The 22,702-nt window shown below is 38.8% G+C and overlaps 1 protein-coding gene across 3 annotated transcripts in view; it reads right to left on the reverse strand.

Annotated features, from left to right (window-relative positions):
- KDM3A (lysine demethylase 3A) overlaps positions 1–22,702 on the reverse strand; it is a 51,326-nt gene that overhangs the window by 14,352 nt on the left and 14,272 nt on the right. For all 3 annotated transcript variants that reach the window (XM_019749219.3, XM_019749220.3, XM_074332292.2), the window contains exons 9-18: positions 17,317–17,480; positions 15,380–15,879; positions 12,069–12,273; positions 8,429–8,643; positions 5,333–5,485; positions 5,113–5,208; positions 4,608–4,735; positions 2,866–3,061; positions 1,437–1,609; positions 833–1,069 (exon numbers count right to left, since the gene is read on the reverse strand). In XM_019749219.3, the coding sequence (XP_019604778.2) occupies positions 833–1,069; positions 1,437–1,609; positions 2,866–3,061; positions 4,608–4,735; positions 5,113–5,208; positions 5,333–5,485; positions 8,429–8,643; positions 12,069–12,273; positions 15,380–15,879; positions 17,317–17,480 (2,067 nt within the window). The remainder of the gene's footprint in view (positions 1–832; positions 1,070–1,436; positions 1,610–2,865; positions 3,062–4,607; positions 4,736–5,112; positions 5,209–5,332; positions 5,486–8,428; positions 8,644–12,068; positions 12,274–15,379; positions 15,880–17,316; positions 17,481–22,702) is intronic.

A 22,702-nucleotide genomic window follows, 5' to 3' on the forward strand; every position in this document is an offset into this window, starting at 1 on the left:
CAGAAATCCTGATCCTCACGTGAAACAGCCTGACTAAAATATTGGCAATGAGTTCAAATTGTGTTTAAACATTATGTTATCCATGCTGGTGGTCTGTACTCAGTCACTGTCATCACGAGCAAATTAGGATTTTTTGTTGTTGTTAATTTAAATACATACATTTTTCTATGTGGCAGTTCCCCAAGTCCTGGCCTTGTCTAAGAGCAAAGTGTTCCTTGAGCGAGGACTCCATTTGGCCCAGAACAGAAGCCAAACATTCAGAAAACAAAAGCCAAAACAAGAAAGCAGAGTAGCAGGTATACAAAGCCATTGATTTCCTAAACTATCGAACAAAACTTAAGAAGGAACAACGCTGCCCTGTAAAGCAGGCCCCTTGGGGGACTCCAAGCCAATTACGAGATGACACCACTTGGCTCTGGCCCACGTAAAACTGCCTTCAGCACAAGGTTTTAATTCATGGAAGAGGGACACACAATTATCTCATTTTGTCTAATCCTCCAAATCCCATCAGCCTCCTAAGTCATACTCCCACTTCACCTGTTGAGCTTTATCACGCGCAAGAATCACTGAGTCCAGATTGGTCTCATGAAAAATTCAATGATGACTGCTCAGAAGCAATCAAAACCTCATTGGAAAAGACAGTTCAGGAATGTCTGCTGAAAAAAATAAGACTCACAGCCACACTCTGCCTTAATGATATTCACTCTAAACAATAAAGTACAAAAATAGAAGACAAAGTATATACCACCTACAATTGGTGGAGGGGAAGGTTGGGTGGGGTTGTCGGAGTCTGCCAAAGGTACTGAGAAGGGGGAGCAGAGGACCCTCTTACCTGCCCTTGTTTCCAGCACTCCCTAAACACGTTCCAGTTGCTCTTGTTGTTGGGATCTTGCAAGCACAGCAAACGATTATCACACAGCCAATAGTGAGGAGTGTCAAAGCCCAGAATGCTGGGCTTGATCGTCAGTCCTTGAGGCCTCTTAGATAAATCAGAGGAAGTCTTATTTTGTACCAAAGAGGCAAAGATGTCATCAAGGATTTTTGGTGTATTCTTGAGTCCATTTTCTGTCTGAATTTAAGGAAGAACACAAGTCTTAAATATGTCGTTCCCTACCATCAAAACCTCATTCCTATAATGGTAGGATGAGTACACACTGCATATCCAGCAGAGTCCAAGTCAGGCAGGACCTTCCCCCACTTGACATCACAACTCATAGAAGTGGGTACAGGAGAAGACATAACAGGAGAAAATGGCCCAGCCCAGTACTACAACCCTGTGAAGCCCACCTGCCAACAACACGGCCTTCTGTACCAATGAAGGAAAGCCTAGGATTCACTCCCTCTTTCTACTTTTCGTTTCAATTTCTCTAGTCTCTTGCTGTTCTGCCTATACTCATCTTTACTTGGCCGGGTACAAACATAAAACAAATGCATACCTTTCCTGTAGAGGAATTCAAGAGATTTCGGAGGAAACCAGAATTGTTGTTGCTTACAGGTGTCAAAATTGTGCTGTTGAAAGTATGGAGGACTGTGCTGGATTTGCTCAAAGGGGGGAGGGGTGGAAGGCATTTGATTTCATTCTTTAAAATTGGCATCATTGGTTGTTTTTCTAAAAAAAACCAAAAATATCCAGATGGAAAAGCATTCTGAACGGCAAATCCCCTACTAGTCTTCATTTAACAGAATTAATTTGGAACTTGGTTTCATTTATTACAACCAAAACTTAAGATGATAAATACTAATGACATTGATTTAGACAAGGATTTCCAACTGGTATGAATATAACAAGTATCTAACATTCAAGGCACTACTATGATAAATGGTATTTTTTAAACTTCCATTTTCTATTTGTTTGTTCCTGGTATATAAAATACAATTGAGTTTTGTAAATTAACACTGTAACTAACAACGTTGATAGACATGTTTATTAAATATAGCCTCTTTCAGATTTTACACATGTATAATCAGATTGTCTACAAATATCAACAGATTTATCTCTTTCTTTCCAATCCTACTATCTTGTTTGTTTGTCTGTTTTAATGCAATAGCTGGGGCTTCTAGTACAATGTTAATAGTGATAGCAGGTATGCTTGTCTTTTTCCTGAAGATAGGAAAACAATAAATAAAATACTCAACCAATTCAAAAAATTAAATCATTATTTATGATGTTTTATTGTAGAAACTATCAGTTTTATTGTAGAAACTCATTATATTAAGGATATTCCCTTCTGTTCCTAATTTAAGAGTTTTTTTTAAAAAATCATGAACAAGTATTGAATTTTACTTTTTTCCTGTGTCTCGTCATATGATTTTTCTCCTACTTTTTTAACGTTTAACTACACCTGCATTTCTGAAGCCCTTGTTCACGCTGTATAACTCCTTTATTTATAGTGTTGAATTTTATTCACTGAAATTTTGTTTAAGACCTTTGCATGAAAGAAACTGACCTGCAATTTTTCTTTAACATAGCCAGAAAGCAGAATGATGTAAATTTTAATCTAATTACCTGATTCTAAAGGCCATGTTCTTTATACTATCATCAAGCATCCTGAGACAACAGCACAGATGAAAAAAATAAAACTGAAGCCAGAACATTCCAATGTAGACAAAATAGGAACTGTATATTGAGTAAGGATAAAAAACAAACAAACAAAAATCTCAATCTCAATCTTATGTAGAGTTCTCCTCACTGGTGCTTCCTTTTGAAAACACCTGCATTTGCGTCAGGTCTCAGGGCGACTACAGAGAACCCCTTTCCTTGTACACGACTTCTAACCACTGTTCTCACAGCAACTGAAGTTGCCAAGACCCTCTCCAAATGAACTCAAGTTCCCAAGAAGCCACAGGAAAGCAGGAAATGCTCACCCTTGTTCTCTTTGTTGACATTCCCGCTGGTCAGGTCTGCCAGCCAGTTTAAAGGAGATGTGCTGGCTGGACAGGCTGGCTTTAGGCTGCTGGCCGGCTTGGAGGCAGCTCCGCCACCCACAGCCACTGGCTCCAACACCGAGGGGTTCTGCTGGAGCACGGAGCCAAGAGTCGGTTTTTCTCCAGCTAAGGAAGTCTGAGTGCAATAGGAAATTTTACATAAGCTGCAAAATTATATTTCCCCTTTCTTACCCTCTCCCCTTACCTTCCATCTCACACTCACACATATCCTTAACACTCCATCTACCATCTTGCTTTAAAATGACCAGTTTGTGCCTCTCTCTCCTAGGAACTCACCCCAGTATCCTGAACAGGCACTTAAAACAGGGTTGCTGAATGAATAAATGAAGCAGGGTAGAAAAGGTACGCTGTGATTTCAGAAGCAAACTGGATATAGAGAAAAGAAAATGCTCCTGATTTAACACAGTGGAATGGGCTTTAAAATGTGATGAACATCTCTTAAAAGAAGTCAAATAAACTTAAAAAAAAACTAGAAAGAGCATACCACTTATGTTTCTGTTATTTGAAAAACTGCCTTGGTCATGCCTGACCAATGCGCTACACACATGAAGCTGAAGTAGAATAATATTGTATGTCAACCATAAGAAAATATACACATTTTCTTACATATATAAGGTGGAGTATGGCATAAGGAAGATGGTCAATGGTATTATAACAGTTATGTAAGATGTCAGAGGGGTACTAGCTTGGGGACGGGAGTTATCACTTTGTGAGGGGCGTAAATGTCTAATTAGTCTGTTGCTCTGGACACCTGAAACTAATAAAAAAGAAAAAACTGCCCTGACAACTCCGCTGGTCAGTATATGCACACATTAAGAAGGAAAGAACAGTCAAATTCCTGTGTGGTTCCAGCCCTCCCTGCACATATGATGTAATTCTATGATGCTCAATTATCAGTATTGTTCACTATTCCTCTAGTATTGATGAGGTAGCCGAAGCACACAAAAATCAGTTCATCTGAGTCAAAGTTATACAACTAGAAAGTAGCAGGAAAAAGACTCAAATTCAGTTCTGACAACTCTTCTACCCATACTGCCTTTGACATCACAGCTTTATATAAGCATGAAAAAATTACTCGTTATTAAACACAACGTGGAATAAGGATTACTGGGGTGAGGGAGAAAGGGGGACAATGGACGGTAGACGGGACAGTGGAGATGAAAGGGGACGCCTCCAGGAAGAGCACCAAGGAAATGTACATTTTTTTTTTTACGTTGACTGATGGGTACATAAAGATTCATTTCAATATTATTTCCTTTAATTCTTCATATACGTTATAGGTAAATTCTACTTAGTAACTGAAAAAATTTTAAAGCTTATCTGAGTCTTAACTCTGCAAAAAATGAGCAGTTTTTAAAAACCCATACAAATTCGACAACAACAGGTTAGGTAGACTATAATATAATAGAAAAGGTTTTTGCTTTTCCAAGAAACAAAAATTAAAAACCTACTACAAGAGGCTAAAGGTGAGGTCCATAAAAGTAATGTGAAAAGTGAGAATGGGTCTATGAAGTGTAACATGAAATGTATGAATTCTCCTTCTACTGACCACTGTCCCCATGTTCCTTTCAAATATAGTACAGAAACCCTTGGGTTATTTGAAAGCAAACAGACAACAGTAAAAATCTAAGCATGGTAAATCTAAGCATAAACAGTAATACCTGTTTCATGTCTTCCTTTGAGGCCGGCTTTGAAAACAGTTTGAATTGCCTGTTTGAACAGGGACAATTTGCCTTGATTCCCCATTTCGCTCTTACAGAATGAACAATGTCTCCAACATCATACAGGGCTAAAAAAAGAAAAGGGCAGAGGAAACATCCGAACACCGATATTAGGTATTTTCAAGCTCCACATTACAAAGCAGAAAGTGACACTGCAAACAGGATTACTATTATTAGCAGCAGCATCTTACACTTCCTCATTTTCATCCACCTTTTCATGTCTAAGAAAAGGCACTATTTTCTTTCCTTCCACAAAAGTATTTACAAGACCTTAATCAAAAAGTTTTAGAGGCATTATCTCATACACTTCCGGAAAATTCATGGTACACACGAAAATAAAGTTAGCAAGTAATTAATTACACTATACAAAGTAAAGCCAAATTAGCAGCTCCTTTGAGCTAACCAGAACAAGGGGAAAAGAAAATCATTGCATCACATGAAATACCTTTTCCAGGAATGATCTGTGTAGGCATCAGGTTCTCTGGTTCATGTATCTGACTCTTCACACATCGTATCCAAGAGAAAGTCTTGTAGGCAGCACCTGCAAATAACTGATTTGTAGGAACTGTATTTCCTAATATTTTAGAAATCCATCACCTACAAATCAATGAAAGGCTTAATTGAAGTGTGTAAGGAGCCAGGTGTAGAATCAAGTCAGTTCTCACCCTGTTGGCAATTTTTCTTCTTCATCCGGTAGCAATCCACGCACACTCCAAACCCACAGCGAGGACACACCCAGTGCAGGTTGAAGATGGTGGTGTCACACACATCACACATTTCTCGAACACCTCTGACAGCTCGCTTCCAAGCAACCTGTCCTAGAAAAATCAATAAATCACTTAGTCTTGGGGAGGAGAAGGCTTCTGAAGCAAAATGTGTAGGTGCTAGGGAATTGATGTTATTCCTCCCTCTGACGAGTTCCCATTAACTCTGTTCAACTTCCAGAGCCCATCTCAAATCCATCCCGTCCTCAGGCCTCTTCACACTCTAACCAGCCGGACGCAGTTTTACCCCATCTAGGAGAATAAACTCCACACCAGCAGAATCCCTGCTCAGGCTGTGTGCCCCACTCCCCCACCTCTCCCACCCCACAAAAGGAGCTCTGCACATTACTGGTGTGCAGTTATTAAGTACCACTGAATAAATCAACGAAAAGAGTAGCAGTGGTTCCTCTGGAGTTCAGACACAGGTACCACACAGGGCTTCTTCACCTTTGGAGTCATGAGTCCCTTTGAGAATCTGAAGGCAGCATGGACCATGCTTTCTCCAAAGGAAAAATAAAACTGACTCAGATACACACACCTAACATTTGGTGTAGAACAGCAGGTTATTCACAGATGCTCTGAACCCACTCTGACTGCCCAATAAAAACCTCATGGCGCTTAGGGAACTGGGAGGGAGCAGCACATTAACGTAGTGGGGCCACAATAGTCCGTGGCTGGTTCCTTCACGGGCCAGAGTTAGAAACACGATTCTGTTGGTGCCAGGAGTGATGCGGGCATCCAGGACTGACTCACACTCACCAAATATCAGATTAAGGATAATCCAGACTTTACAAAGTAGCATTTTCCAGTGCAGGGGCCAAACCCTGATAACTGGAGAGAACAGCCTTCCATACTGGGCAGGACATATAACTGCCCCCAACCCCCAACTGGTATGCAGAAATGCCACATCAGGCGACCAGATGAGGTATCAGAAAGCTTCAAGGAGTATGTGCAGAGGGAGCAATTTTCCTGGGTCACAGGAAAGCCCAATGTCTGCTGATCAGAACACTCTTTTTAACCTATCTCTCTCTTGAACAAGACTGGATCAATACTGCCACATTCTTGTTCTATGGAGTACATTTTTGTCCCAATCTAGTCTGTGGTCAACTCATTCATTCTTCAGACTGACCACAATGCAAATGACCAATTTCAGTTTGCACGGAATTAATCCAACTGCTGAGTGAACCTCTGCCGTTTCATTATAATGCAATAGCTCACTGCACAATACACAGAGCTTTAGGCATTTTGCAAATGAGATTTTAGGAACTTCCCCTTGGTCACCTGGATTAGACTGTTTTCTTAGAGGACATTCTTAGATTTCTTAGTCACTATCTAATGATTATTTGTTATTGAAAAGACAGAATAAATGTATAAAGGTTGAGATCTGTTTCCTAATTTCAGGATGAGAGGGTAACCCCTCTGGGAACACCTTGTGGTAGCATCTTTCAATATCACTCAAAGTGAGTTCCTCTCTCTAACTGACCAGTTAGAGGAAATAAAAAGGAACAGAGTAATCAAAAAGGCAAGGAGAAAAGGTTAATCACATTTACATCTTCAAGGACAGTTTCTTAATTATGCCTATTTTTGTATGACAAAAAAAGTACATTCTTCAGATGACCCACCTTTAGCAAAGAAAAAAGCATCAGTTGTTTAAAACAGCCCTGCTGATTCAGGAATGAAGCTATCAATATATCCCAAAGAACTGTTTCTACATTTCAATCATTTACATACCCTGAGACCACTTAGTTAAGAATTTTTCTGTAAATCTATTACTTTTACTTAAATGTTTATGATAAAGAAACATTGTATCTCTACCGAAAATAGAAAACCAGTATCACTTGTCCTAAATAGATTACAGGAAAAACTTCAGTAAGATTTTTCACCTTATTAGAGTCTATGCTACTTCAACAGTATGGTGTGATTCTAAAGCTGCCCTTCTCTTCAGCACGACTTTGGCTGCCCCAAGAGCTCACAATCCCATTTCTCCACTAGCTCTGAATTCCTGTTCCAGGGAATATACTCCAGTTCCTATTGCTTGGACTCTGAGATGTAACAGTATCCCTACCTACCCAATAAGATGTCACAGTATCCCTACCTATCCAATAAAATGTCATAGTATCCCTACCTATCCAATAAATTGTTATTGTGCTTAAGCTAGCTTCAGTTAATTTTTGGTACCTACAACCAAAATTCTTAAGACTGGTATGTGTGGTTGCTTGTATTGAAACATTCTTCACCTATGCAAAGTCTGAAAAGATCCACTAGAGGAATGGAAAAGCTTCACTTTTAACTTTTAACCACTTGGGAAAGAAAAAAATGATGGAAGAAAATGCAAGACTTAAAAGGTAGATGCCCCTTGGTGCTTCTGGTTGGCTATCTCACTCTCACAGAGGCACATGAACAGATAAAGTGTGCGATCCTCCCAGACGTCATACCTTGAGATGTCATGGAGGAGCTCTGGTTCTCATGTGTCACCCACACTGATCCCTATGGCTCAGAGCTGCCAGATCAGTGTGAGAGTGGAGGACAGCTGCACGCACCCAGCTGGAACCTCCAACTACTTCCTTAAAACCTTGACTCTAACAGAATCATTTTCTTCTGAGCTTGTTCCCATTCTTATGCCTGGGACCCAGCCACCTCAGATTCTGATTGAACTTTTGTCTTAAAATAAACCACCCCGAGGCCTCACTGCCTCTTGGTGAGCCCACACTGCTATCAGGCTGTGCAAACTCCACCACCACCTTGTTTTACTTTTCTTAACAAAAAAGGAGTTCTACTCTTTTGGTAATTGCTCCAAAATAAATCACAGATAAGTAACTGACTCTGAGGAAACCAATATGTAGGATCTGTTACAAAAGGAACACTGCAACTTCATTACACCAAAGTCACCTAAACTTCAGGGTGAAAACGAAACCCATGCAATTAGGACTTAGGTATCATTTAGGAACAAAAATCAAGTTGGACTCAAAAATCCTACCCCCTAAGAGATGCTCTTACTGTGTGGCTCAATAGTTGACATAGCTTCCTTTTCAGAAATCACCATTTGACAGAAGTGGTCTCCAATGTTGGCCAGGATATACTTTGCTGTGTCCAAATCAGTCCCCACAATGTTTTTGGTTAAAGGCAACCACAAGCCAATTGCTTCACTGTCATACTTGTTTGGTGTTAAGAAGCCTTCCACCCGCAACACGCCATGTTTGTTGAATTGTAACCTAGAGGAAGTGGAGGGGAAAAAAGTGTTATGCATACACACAAAATTAATTTACAACTTATAGTTACTATTTAAACCAGTAAATTCCTTCCTAGTTCTCTATAATCTCCAAGGCTAATTATAGCCAATTGTTATTTGGCAAGGTCAGTAGAAAGACTAAAAAAACTTTCCAAAAATCAGGGAGTGGGGAGGTGGGTTTGCACTGGAACCAAGATCTAATCATACTGCCTCCAGGGACAGTTGTTGAACCACCAGACTTGGGGGTTAATACCAAGGACAATCACAAGTCACTGCAGAAGTAAAATGACGACAAACAGAAGGTGATAAATAATCTGATCAGATCTGAATACAACTACAGCTCCAAGAATAATGCTCGGCAACGGAAGACTAACCCTGGACAGTCACTGAAGCCAAGACCACGGAGCTCCATAAGGTATACAGCACCCATGATTCCTATCTGCAGAGTACAGTGCAAGCTTCTGGAATGAGAGGCTGTGTTAAGATGGGCCTCAGTACCTAAACAGGTGGAGTAAAAGGCAGAATACTTTCTCAGTATTCTCTTTTAATATTTTCGATACTTGCATGTTTTTTCTAAGCTATGTATTAGTTTTTATTTTAAACACAACATTATATGTCAATCTAGTTGGGGACATAGAAGTAGACCTAAAACACACAGTGAAAAAGGATATAATAGGTATAACAATCATTAAATTTTACAGGAGCCAGAGGAGGAAATGCTGACTATGAGGGTTGTGGGGCTAATACAAAGATTTCACGGTAGAGATAGTAATTAAGCTTGACCTTGCAAAAAAAGGAGACACTAGGTAAGAGAAAGTATGGCAAGGAAACATTTCATACAAAAGCAGGAAAAACGCAGGAACCTTGATTTCTTCTCTAGTCACTGAGCAGTTACTGAAACTGAGCCTCTGAGACACATATAAGTTGCATTTTAGAAAAACCACTTGTTCAGAAAAGCGTAGAATAAAGTGGAGAGACACTGAGAGTTGCATAACAGATGCAAATTTATTTTAAGCAGTCCAAAAGAGAGATGAAAAATTTTAATTGCTAGCCTAAATTAGAGAGAATAGTAATACAGAAGTTAATCTGAAAGCCATTTCCAAGGGGGAGATGTCGAACAGGGTCAGGCAGCTGAGCTTTACCAGTGGGGCCTTACCCCTCCCTATTTCATCTGCAGGGGAATTTAATGAGAAACACACTTGAAGAGGAAGCCTCAATCTTCACTCTAAACATGGGGGTGGGGCAGGGGAGCTCTGTATTTTAAACTATTATATTCTTTTTAACAAAGAAGTGAGTTTGTTCTAGTTTCTACTAGACTAGCTTCTACTACTCAACATTAAGCAAAGGCACTCTCCCCTCCAAAGAGGTCAAAAATGGGAAAACATCTAAGTCATAAAATCAGATTTCTAGAGTTACAAAATAGAGGTTAAAAAAAAGCTCTAATTAACACTCAAAAGAAAGAAAAACATATCCCCTCCTTAAAATGACTCTATGACTTAACCTCAAACCAAATAATCTCTCGTGCAGTCCATTTATACACTTCATAGCAGAGGAGCCATAATGACATGAAATCAAGCCTGTAACAGGAATACATAGATCTGTACAAAGTATACCCATTTTGTGCTTTCTTCAAAATATACACAAGTACCTACAGAAGCAGATATACCTTAACACACTTACCTATGTAGTAAAAAAAAAAAAAAAAAAAAAAAAAAATTCTCCAGCGAGGAAACAGAATGGAGCTATCCTTTATTGAGAACTTATGCTGGGCCAGGTATTATTCAGACTATATATTAATATATGTGTATATTAACATGTTAGTAGTTATCACGGCTCTAAATGTTACACGCACAATTTATCATGGTGCTTTTGCACTTTACTCAGGAATGAATAGGGCAAACTACTATTTAAAAAACTCTAGTTCATAACTAGGCCTGAATCTGAAAGTTACCAGCACAAGTATAATTAATTATCTAAAATACCTATACATTTAACTCAGTTCATCAGTAATCATTAATCTTGATAAAACTAAAGGGGAGAAGGAAATACCTAGAAATTAAAGTCAATACTTCTGTTTATAATTAGGACTAGTGAAATCTGAAAGTATCTAAATTTCTGAGAAAGTAAATCACATCTGAAGTGCCTTTGTAACCAGAACAACATCGCTCATGTATGTATCAAAAAAATAAGATGCAGCTACCATTCTTCACTCAGGATCAAGAATTTAAAGAAAATTAATTTGGCTTATAAAAAACACACAGATTAAAAATAAAAGTTTTTGTCTATAAAATTGGAAAACAATGTTTACAAAGATATGCCTCTCCTTGCTGGCCAAGGTACATAGAGACAGGACTGCTCAAACGTACCAGTGGGCACAGAGGCAGGCACAACTCTGTTGCAGGGCAACATGGCAGAACAAGTGTATCAAAGTCTTAACACACACACACACACACACCTTCTGGCCCGGTACTGCCACTCTCAGTACTCCTTCCAAAGTAAATAATCAGAGATGTGGACAAGGAGACGATCATTGCTACATTGTTTTCAGTGGCAAAAAATACAAAATAGTCTTAACACCAAGAAGGGAACTGGTTAAGTGATTATCAAACAATGTTAGGTGTTTACATAGTTATTCAAAAGTATTTGCAGAAAAAAGTTAACATGATCAAGTGGTTTCTACTATGTATTGGGAAAGTAAGATTCAATACGTATGTACAAGCATACCTTGGAGATATTGAAGGTTCCATTCCAGATTACCACAATAAAGCGAATATCGCAATAAAGCAAGTCACACGAATTTTTTGTTTTTCTGGTGCATATAAAAGTTATGATTATATTATGCTGTAGTATACTAAGTGTGCAATAGCATTTTATCTAAAAAAAAATGTACATACATACCTTAATTAAAAAATACTTTACTGCTAAAAAATGCTAACCATCATCTGAGCCTGTTGGAAAATGCTAACCATTATCTGAGCCTTGCTCAACGTGGGGTTGCCACAAACCTTCAATTTGTAAAAAAAATGCATTATCTGCGAAACACAATGAGGTATGCCTGAACAATACATCAAATAGGTATGCTTAAACATATTTTATGACCATATAAATATTAAAATGCACTGAAAAGTTAAAATTAGTTATTGTGGTTTTCCAGAACCTTCAGTATTTTTCTGTTTGTTACTTTCAGAAACAGAAGTTTCTATTTTTAAGCTTCTCTGCTTTAAAAAAAAATTTAAAGGGGAGAACATGAAGGAAATAATATGCAATCAGGTCTAGCTTCCCAAATTAGAGATTAAAAATAGTATCTGTACTCTTTGTAGTTCTAGATTTCCTGTTGATAGAAGACGTGGGGGGCAAGTATGCTAAAAGGCCCAGGTTATCTGAGCTTTTCTCCAAATGCCTCCTCACCTCCTAAAGTGAAAAAAGCGACAAAATACAGGTGAGTCCTTCTGCTGCTCCTTGTCCTTTCGGAGACTGTCCAGACGACATTCCCGGCACTTGGGCAGCTGTGCGACGATGTTCACGCAGGAGTCATCCTGCACGAAGGCCTCACCGCTCTGCTGCAGCTTCTTGAGTTTGGCTGGGTCTGTCAAAACTGACTTCCGGGCTGGAGCTAGGGAAACAAAAGATTAAGGAAATGGGACCTCAAACATTTAAAAATCACATCAACATGTGACTGAATTCTACTCAAAAGGCCAATTTTCCCAAAGGCAGAATTCAATTACTGGTTCAATTCTCATTTCTAAAAATGGTTTAATAGAAGACAACAATTATAACAATTGGAAAAGGTTCACTCTATAAAATAATTCTCATTTGGTGAATCCATTTGGCAACTTAAAACCCCCAATTCAACAACCAGACTCACAATTCCAAGTATTGTATACGTCTAGTCACAAACCTAGATGACAGACATATTTTGGGAAGATTTTTCCAAGTCAGATACTTAATTCAAACTCATCAGCAATGCACAGGTTCACCCCAACAAACAGAAGACTGTATGGAAGTCAATCCTGTCACTTTTCACATTAAAAAAAAAAAAAAGACTGGTTTAAGGTGTGTTCTCTGCGAAAGCTAACCACTGTAATTAACAAAAGCAAAAAACAAAAAACAAAAAAAACCCAAAGAGCTCGCCTACATAGGCCCCTTGGTCTATAAAATAAGAGCTATCTTCTAAATGCTTCCAAGAGATGTCACTTGCCCTTAACATTTCTTCAATTATTTCCTTTGCACATATATATGTTCCATGCAGGACTAAGAGCACTGGCTAAAGACAGCATTATAGTCTAAGCAATGCATGTCTGAAGTTTTTACTTGTAATGGAGCCAGAGAGTTGGAAAGGAAAGGATAACATGGTTTCTAAAGAAAAAGAGAAAAAAAGTGGAGATGTAACAGGAGAGAAAAATCACTGTGTCAACCTGAATAACACAGAAAGGAAATCCATTTGTAAGTCAAGAGCCTTAAGGAATACTTCATATAAAACCGACAGAAAAGACCTATTTTCAGGGTCAAGGGAGATGAGAAGAGGGAAGTAAGTTCTTAGGCAAACAAACAAATGAAAAATAACAAACAAACAAACAAAAAAACCCCAGAAACAACTTCTGGGGAACCAGTCAAGAGATGGGTGAGAGAGACTAGTAGTCTTGGAGGAAACTGAAAGTTCTCAAGCCAACGAACGCTTTAAATAAAATAAGCATCTTTAATAATTACCTTAGAGGTGATCTAATCTTACCTCTCTTAAAACAGGACTAGAGCAAACTGTAAAATGCTAAATGGATGCTGTCAGGCCTTGACCCCTTAAACATTATTATTCAGTTATAGTAAAAGAGAAGGTAAAGTAAGAAAGAAAATAGAGATCAGTCGTTCAAGGATGGAATTTTAATTACTCAAATATTGAAAAGACACCACCCTTTGAAATGGACCAGGTTTTCACAGACCATGGGCAAAGAGCCCAAAGGGTACTTTATTTATTCTATCCTGGCTCAAAAGAGAAAATATTTAGAAATAAGCAAGTTGAACTATCTAAACCTAGCTCCCTAGTGAGGTGAGCAATAGTTGATCCCCATCAATGATTCTCTCAATTCAGAGCAGAGCCAAGGGGAAAAAGAGCAATGCCAATTTCTGAAGAACCATTCATCTAATAGGAAAAAAGGCAGCTGTCCAATTCCAGCTTGCTTGTTTCCTAGCTCCTAAGCAGAGCAAGGGGACAAGAGAGAGAAACAGTTTCCAGTTGAGCCTTTCCATACCCATACGCAATACAAATGGAAACAACGTTGAGTCTTGGTAGGCTTCTGATCACATGCTCAGTCCTCAGCCAAAAATCCCAGCAGATAGGTCACCAGGATGTGTCTAGGCTTTTCATTTCTCTTAAAATCACTTTAGAAGGGCACAGTTGCACAACATACTAAGTGAGAAAAGGCTTGACTCCTAAGAATTCACTTATGTACCGTACCTATCATGTGCTTATCAATGTAGAATTTTTACTGTTTTTTTCACATAATATTAAAATACTTTGCCTCAAAAGTTAGCTGAATAGCTAAATGTGAGGGCTGATGACTCAAAAAGAATAAAGAAATGGAACAGGCATGTGATTATGAATATTCACTTCCTTTGAGGACTTACACAACTCCTGAGAACACTACAATCTTATGCAAAGTAATAGCTGTATCAACTTAAGTCTCAAGAATGAAAAAGGTGGGTTAGAAGTATCACTAGGCAAAGAAAGTTCTTTTTCTATTTCTCCAACTCTGTATCAAAAAGACCCATAGTGAAATCCACCCATCTTGCCCTCTAGTTTCAGAGGTCTGCAGCAAAAGCTAGCATATGGATATATTCATTTGTTACATATCTAAATGAATAGTTTTTAAAAGTTATCAAAATGCACACTAATTTTCCCACACAGATGACAATTGTTTTTAAACTGTAATAGTTCTGAATCTTTGACATATTGAAGCCATTTAGTTCTACAAATTCTAGTAAGAGAGCTTCTGATAACTACCATCATTGGAATGCATCCTCAAACTTAATATTAAGTAAATGAAATACAGCGTACCATTTGCTCTGTAATAATTCAGTTTTAAATTGTGGGTGCAGCAGGACCTCCCCTTTAGCAAACAGACTCTGCAGGGTGTCTCAGCCCTGGCCTTCAAATCTTTAACCAAATGTCCCTTTTAGAGGTGGTGATCTCTGTCTTTTAAAAAATTTTCAGATCTGAACTACCTGTGTGAGCGTAAAGTATCAATAGCCCCTTTCACTTCAACCTGGATGTTACAGAAAGATCAGTGTTAGGCTGAAGATAAAGTAATTACAGGTTACTTCAGATTTTGTTTCAAAATTATTTTCTTACAAAAATTGGCAACAACCGAATTACCCACATAAAAGGACCCAGTTAAGCCATATGGTAAATGCATATAATGGAATCCATCCAGTCTTTAAAACGTTGATAGACACCTATACTAATTCACAGGGTAAAACTGTTGGTATGAACCCGTGACAAAGTTTATCTGTATTTCTATATACATGGAACCAGGTTCAGCAAAATATTAACAGTAATCATTTCTGAGAAGATTATGGGATTTTTACTTTCCTCTTTGAACTTTTCTGATTGCATGGAACTTTTTCTACAGTCGCTTTATTTTTTTCTCATAAGGTAACATGGAGCTATATATGCACCCACTACCATCTCTTACCTTCTATCAATAAAGACATGTAGAAACACTCACCATTCTGGATTTTGTTGTTGCTTCTTGTACAATAGCTTTCACTATCTTTGACTAAAGATTCCTTTAAATTCTGTGACTGGCAACCTAAAGTGGAAGGTTCTACCTTTTTTTCCACACAACTATTAGGGCTATCACTATTGACACCTGCATTCTCTTCCGGCTTATTTGAAAGGACATCAGATGTGGAAGGTGTGTGTTCCAGATGCTTCTGCAGTTCAGGAGTACTGGCAATTTCCAATTCTGCTGTAGGAAAGCATGCCTTAGAAAGTTCAGTCGATGGTTGTGGAAGAGATTCCAATCTGTTTTCCTGATCAGTGTTGGTCTGCAGGTGGGTACAGCTGCCGTTTGGTTCACTCAGGGTTTCCAAGTCTCCAGTTCCAATCTGAGGGGACTTTGAAGAGAGCAACTCTACTTTGCAGACATCTGTTTTTGTTCTCAGTATTTCGGGCTTCATATTTACACAGGAAGAAAGTTCTTCTGGTGAACTCTGCTTATGACATCTGAAAAAGATAACAGGAAAACTAGCAATCTAGGCCTCTTTTATCTCTCCCCAACCTTCCAAAAACATTGTTTGGTTCCCTAAGGCAACCAGAAGAGAAAAGAGAAAACTACTTATATGAGAGAATTTAGGATAGGTTTCTATGACCTGGGGTAAAAGTAATCAATGGCGCTGCAAATGTATCTTAAACACTCAGAAAAATAAAACCCTAAATCCCATCTGCATGTTCTCATAAATCCTAAACTATTAATACTTCAAGTTAGTTCTGCTTCTTACAATATAATGAACCTTAGCTTTGCCTCAAAACAAACTGAGTATAATATGGAACCCAAACCACTAGCAGCACAAAACCCTGTCCTGCTGTGAACAACATTTACCCAGCCCCAGCAATGGATAATTTCATTGTTGTTTGATCAGCGATCAGGACTCAGAGCAAATAGAAGAGCCAATCAATTACTTGCTTGTTCACAGAATGATCTGGTAACCCCTCACCCCTCATCTCAACAGGGTATCTTTAAAAGAACATTTTGTTTCTCTGAAATTCATCCTAAAGTTCCTCCCTAGCAAAACACTAAGTCCTTTTTCCTGTTATAATTTCTTTATTTTTCCTGCCTCTAACAAAGGATTTCATTCGTGAGGTGAATTTCTCATTTCAACACTCATATATCTTTGCTTGGGTACCACTGAACTTCTTCCTGGTTCCCTCTTTCTACTCGGAACACTGCTCCCTTTTCCATCTAACTTCTATGGGGTCAACCTCCAACTCTGTCCCAGGGAGCCCACTTTCCTCCCAGTGAACCAATGTGCTCAACATCTCTCCCACCTTTCTGCAGTGGTCTTCCAAACCTACCTTCTACAGCCAGTCTCTCTGACCAACACGTTAAGTCTCTATCAACTGCCTGCACCCCAGCAGCCTTCTCTGTTAACCTATCACTGGATTTCCCTCCTATACCTGGGATCTAGGCTGATGAGAACTATTCACTGTAACTGTGCCTTCCTCTTCTTCACACTCCCATTTGCCTCAGTCTCCCACATACAATCAATCCACTCCCTTTTCCTTGAAAGCAGACATCTATTCTACAACTGTCTGTAGCATTTCAATCGACCGTTTTTCCCATATCAAGTCAAGAAAGCTGTTCTTTCTTTACATCCCCGTCATTTCTGTAACATTTTCTATGTTGTTCTGTATGCCTACTACACTTTTCACCTCTAAGGCACCTGGCCAATTTGAAAACTCAAATGAAAAACTTCCCTGGACAACCTGAAATATAATGATGGCAGGTCATTACACCAAATTTTAGCTATACTAATTATCCACGAAACACTGGTGTAGAAAAGTCTTGCCACCTGAGTAGTGTAAGCTCAGGTAGAAGAACCATGGCTAAAATAGTTTTTCTTATTATAATTAAATATATTTAACAAACAACCAATAACTCACCCTTGAGGAATCTTTGCTCCAAGGTTAGGTGGAGAGTTGGCAGCTTGGGGAGTACTCTGCTGTCTTGGGTCTTTACTAGGTGGGGTTGCTGCAGTACAACCGAGCAGTATATCCTTAAAAACTGTTGTGCGAACAGACTGTACAGGATACATACCGGGAGAGGCCTAAAAGATACCAAACCGACAGATATGAAAAGGAAAGGTCCCTAGTTGGGGAATAACAAAGTTCTAGCAAGATCTGTGTTTATTTGGTTGGTTTAGTACTAAACGAGCATAAAACCTTCACCAAATAAAAAGAACAAGACAGTCGAACAAGTGCTAAATCACAAATTTAAGGACTTAGATCTGAAGGCTGTTAATGAAGTCACTCTAGCTTTTTACAAAACTTGAGTCTTCCTATAAAAGGTCACAAGAGGATCTTTTTTCACCGACCTCTGAATCATTATGCCAGGAAAATGTAGCCCCGTGGAAATTTAATAATGCAATGCACAGAAGTGAGCTTTTAACAGTCTTCAATTGGTGGCAGCTTCCATGCATCTGGTTTAACATGACTCGAGTGCCCAGCACGCACTTACTGTGTAGACTGGCAGGAGACCAGACCACATAGGGCTCTTGTAGGCAGTGGTGCCTACTGCGTACCAATATAAGCCTTTACAGTGCAGTAAAGGTTGAGGACACGGTTCTTGTTCTTATGTGGCTCATCAAGTCACAAAGGTCATCCCATGCTGCAAAAAATGTCAAGTCAGGGCTGTGGGACAAAGCCAAGACACCCGTCCCCTTCCTTCTGCATGTAGTTTTTTATCTTTACAAAACTGTAAGTAACGGACCCACTTCTTCCCACTTTATACTTGCCGCAAAAATCAAGTTCCCACCATGGGAAAAGAAAGAAGAGATTTAACTCAACTCCAGACAACTAGTCTATGGCTAAACCAGGTGAAATCCATTCACCATCTTCACCACCCCTTCATATGCCTTTTCAATCCTATCTCTTTCAGACCACAATAACCTTTACATTTATCTCACCACCAAATCTAAACTTCAAAATTTCTTTACCTTCTAAACTTTGATGTGGAACTTGCCTTAGTAAGTTTGTACAACCTGACAATCCTGATTATACTTGTAGGTAGTCTACACATGAGTCTTTTTCTCAGTCATTTGCTGTGATGGCCTTGAAAAGACTGTGTGGTATACGCTATACGAGTATACTCGTAGAAATATCTAAACAGTGAGAAGAGTTTACTTAATCACTGTCAGATTTTTGGCAGAGCTTCAAAGTACTAAATGATCTGATCGTGTAATATTCTAATTGACTCAATTTTGGTTAAATATTAGTTTAGTGTTCCCCAGAAGGATTTCGTGGGGGAGGTTTTGGCTATTGTAAGAATATCCTTAAAATGATAGTTTCCTAATCCTTAAAATGAGGAAATTACATAAGCTTATTCCTAAAGTCCTTTCCAACTCTATTTTATCATTCTCCGGTAATCGTTCATTAAAAGATTAACCTCCCAAAGTTTAACTGCCAAGTCATTTCAAAATGCTATTCAAGGCTCACTTTTACCAAGTATCTTCCTTCATATCATCTTCCTTATTCGGAATTATGTTCAGGCTTGATGCACTAATGCAAGATTTTTTCTTAAATTATTCTCCTTAGAATAATATACCTAAGGAAATTAGATAAAAAACCTAGGCATAAATTTTTATTCTTACAACATCCATTGAATTGCTCGTGTCAAAAAACCCTCCTTCTCATTTCCCGTATCTGATCAATGAACCAGTACATCCTGCCTCTATTTCTAAACTATTTGTGGAATTTATCCATGCCTTTCCATGCTACGACTACCACCATCTTTTCCCTAGACTACATGTCTCCTAACTGGCCTAACTACCTTCCATTTGAGACTGAACCTTCTACCACTTACCTGAAATTCATTCCACCACAGAGCAATCTTTATAAAATATAAATCAATCAGATTATGGCACTCCACTCACTGCCTACAAGAATTCTATGTGGTCTGGTCTCCACCAATAGCCCCCTAACCACGCGCGTGCATGTACGCACACACACACAGTGCTCCAACTATACCTTCTTTTCTGGTCTTCAAATGTTCTAAGCTCTTTGTTGCCTGTGCCTTTGTACTATTTGGATAGTTTTCGTGTGGCTGGCTAGTTCCATCTGTTCACCCTCAAATCTACTCAATTGTCACCTCCTCAGAATCTCTGATCACTCTCTCCAAAGCAGTGTCCCACAAGCCACCCCCTTATTCTTTATCATATTTCCGTGTTTATGACTCTCATTGCATTACCACACTGTGAAAGTACCTTTATTTAAATTACTTTTTTATTGTCAATCTTCTCACAATGTAATGTATATCCCTATGGGCAGAGACCCTGCTCATGTCCACTGTTATACCTTATAAAGCCAGATGCTCAACAGATGAGACTGGTGGGATGAATGAGTGCTGTTAGCACTTAATATTTCAAAATAGCTATAAGTACTTCTTATGAGATACCTTAAGAGCTAGGCAGTAACACTCACCAATGTTTTGCACATATTATAAATATTCAATAAATATTTGTTGGAAAGATGGATGAAGGGATAGAGGGAAGGAACGAGATTTTTTTTGTTTGATTTTTGTGGTTGTTGTTGTTGCTATTTTTACAATGGTGACTCACCATACCAAGGAAAAGATTTGGAGAGTAGGGGCAACAACAGCACCGTGGTTAAGAGTATTGGGTTTTGGTATTAGACTTTGGACTGCATCCAGTCTGACACTTCCTGGCACATTATTTAACCTAAGATTCAGTTTCCTCAGTCGTAAAATGAGAGCAATGAAGCATACTTCACAGGGCTGTGCTTTACCATAGCACCCAGCACACAGATCAGTTGTCTCAAAGCAGAAAAACATCATGAAAATGTTCTCAGTTCAGTCACCATGGATTAGAATTAGCATAACTTAGAATGCTTTTCCTTTAAGAAACTGAAGTATATCACCCTACAGCTTTCCTAAGGGTTAGCTCAACAGGGACAGGGCTTCGATTCCAAACCCCATCTTCACGTGCTCACCACTGCACTGGCCTGTGACTTCACAAGGGTCAGAGTTTCTTCTTACCTGAAGAGTTTTCCCTGAAGGTCTTCTATACCAGTCATGGCAATAGTTCCTCCCTGCCAGCAGACGGAGATAATATAATTGAGTGTATGATGGTCTTCTAAAAAGGACACTGCTGGCTGACACTCCTTAGAGCAGACTCTCCCAATTAACCAAGCAACATCCTAACCCTGAGGAACAGTCTGCTAGGCAGAGAAGACCTTCAAGGAACCAGATGCAACTTGCAAACAAGTTTATCTTATACAACAGTATTCATCAAAGCAATTAAGAGTCTTATCTATCTAATCCCAAACTCCTGTCATCCAAAGAGCAGCCTGAAAGTAACTTGTGCCAGTCCAACACATCTGGGAAGTGCAAACACAGTGAGATGTGTGCCAAGTAGGTTACTGTACTCACCTTTCACTCACACATCTAAACAACCTCTCTTTCCCCACTTCTTCTACCTGTCCAGGTCTCTTGAAATCTAGGCTAAACCAGTGTTTCCAAAACTTGCCTAATTACAAGAATCACCCAGAATAAAAAGAGTATTTACTAATATTCAAAATCTACTGTAAAGGAATCAAGGAGGCTACAAAGAGTGTGATTTTTAACTGTTTTTAAAAAGGGTGGGCCTCCATGAATATACAGGTGGGGAAAAAAGACAAGTATTCCAAAATGTAAACAGTGAGAGTCTCTGAGAAGTATAACAACAAGTGATGTTTCTTATCTTTACTATGCTTTTCTGGGTTAACCAAAATATTTTAAATAACTTTTTTTAAACATGAGAAACTTTATTTTTATAATAAGTGCATCTATAATTAAAAAATTTTTTCTAAGACTGCCAACACCCAGGTGAAAATCTACCGTGTCCAACATCTTCTAGAATGAGAAGATGGCTAGTACAGGGCTGAAGAGCTGAAACAGACATTTTCACAACATCAAATTTAGTTTCTCATTTTAGAGCAGCAGTTAAGGCTCAAATAAGTTAAGGGAGAACTTATCTCCCAGCAAAAGTTCAGGCTTTTTCTAAAAGAAAAAAAAAAAAGCTTCTATGGTGCCCAACAATTAGTTTAGTAGTACACAAACCTACTGAGCTGAATACGCTGAGAGAGATAAAAAAAACATGTTCCCTGCTTTTTAACAATGTGAGTCAGGTAGAGGGAATCACATATATATTACCACATTTCACAAGTACCTCCTTGAAGGTTATTGATTTGCTCAATTAACTGTCCTATCACTAATAAATTTGACACTGAAAAACTGTCACCCTCCCCCCTAGGAGGGTCCCACTGACCCCAGTCTCGCCTCACCCCAGGTTGATTCCTCCATGATCCATCAGGATGCCATTTGCTATTCTTTGGCTCCCTCCTCCCCACCACATTATGTGGCTCTCCTTTCATCATACCAACTACTTATACTGCTGCAGTCTCCATGACAGGCAACACCCAATTAACTTCTTCAAACTGGCTTTTATTACCTCTACCCAAGATCGCTAACAATAAACCTGACAGGTTATTATTCTGTTTCTCTTTCAGCTTTTAATACTGTGGCTACCTAGACAATATCCTGTGAGCTTAACTCTAAGATGTAATCACTTGCTTGACATCCTTACTTTATAGTCCTCTCTACAGTAGTTCCCCTTTATCCACTGTTTTACTTTCTGTGATTTCAGTTACCTGTGGTCAAACATGGTCCAAAAATATTAAATGGAAAATTGCAGAAATAAACAATTCATAAATTTTAAATTGTGCACCATTCTGAGAAGTGTAATGAAATCTCGCTCCGTCCTACCCAGGACATGAAGCATTGCTTTGTCCAGTGTAGTCAAGTCGTACATGCTACCCGAATGCTCATCACTTAGTAGTTGGCAAGGTTTGCAGATCTACTGTAGCAATATCGCAGTGTTTGTGTTCAAGCAACCCTCATTTTACTTAATAATGGTCCCAAAGTGTAAGAGTAGTGATGCTGGCAATTTGAATATGCCAAAGAGAAACCATCAACTTTATCATAGGTATGTACGTATAGGGGGAAAAAAAAGTACATACAGGGTTTGATACTATCCGTGGTTTCAGGCATGCACTGGAGGTCTTGGAACATACCCCGTTCCAAGGGGAGGGCTACTATTCAACACAATACTTCACCCTTGTAAAACTTAAGGCAAAAATGAAAGGTAGTAATACTAATTTCCATAACCTCTTCAAGGGCCTACACACTTGAAAGGAAGATAGAGGTATCAGATATCTTGATTTACAAAGTTTTCGGTCAAGTATCAAATTTCCTGTTGCTTATACAAAGGCTTAA

Source organism: Rhinolophus sinicus, chromosome 2, assembly GCF_057876585.1.
Source record: "Rhinolophus sinicus isolate RSI-liver-muscle chromosome 2, RSI-T2T, whole genome shotgun sequence".
Taxonomy (NCBI): domain Eukaryota; kingdom Metazoa; phylum Chordata; class Mammalia; order Chiroptera; family Rhinolophidae; genus Rhinolophus; species Rhinolophus sinicus.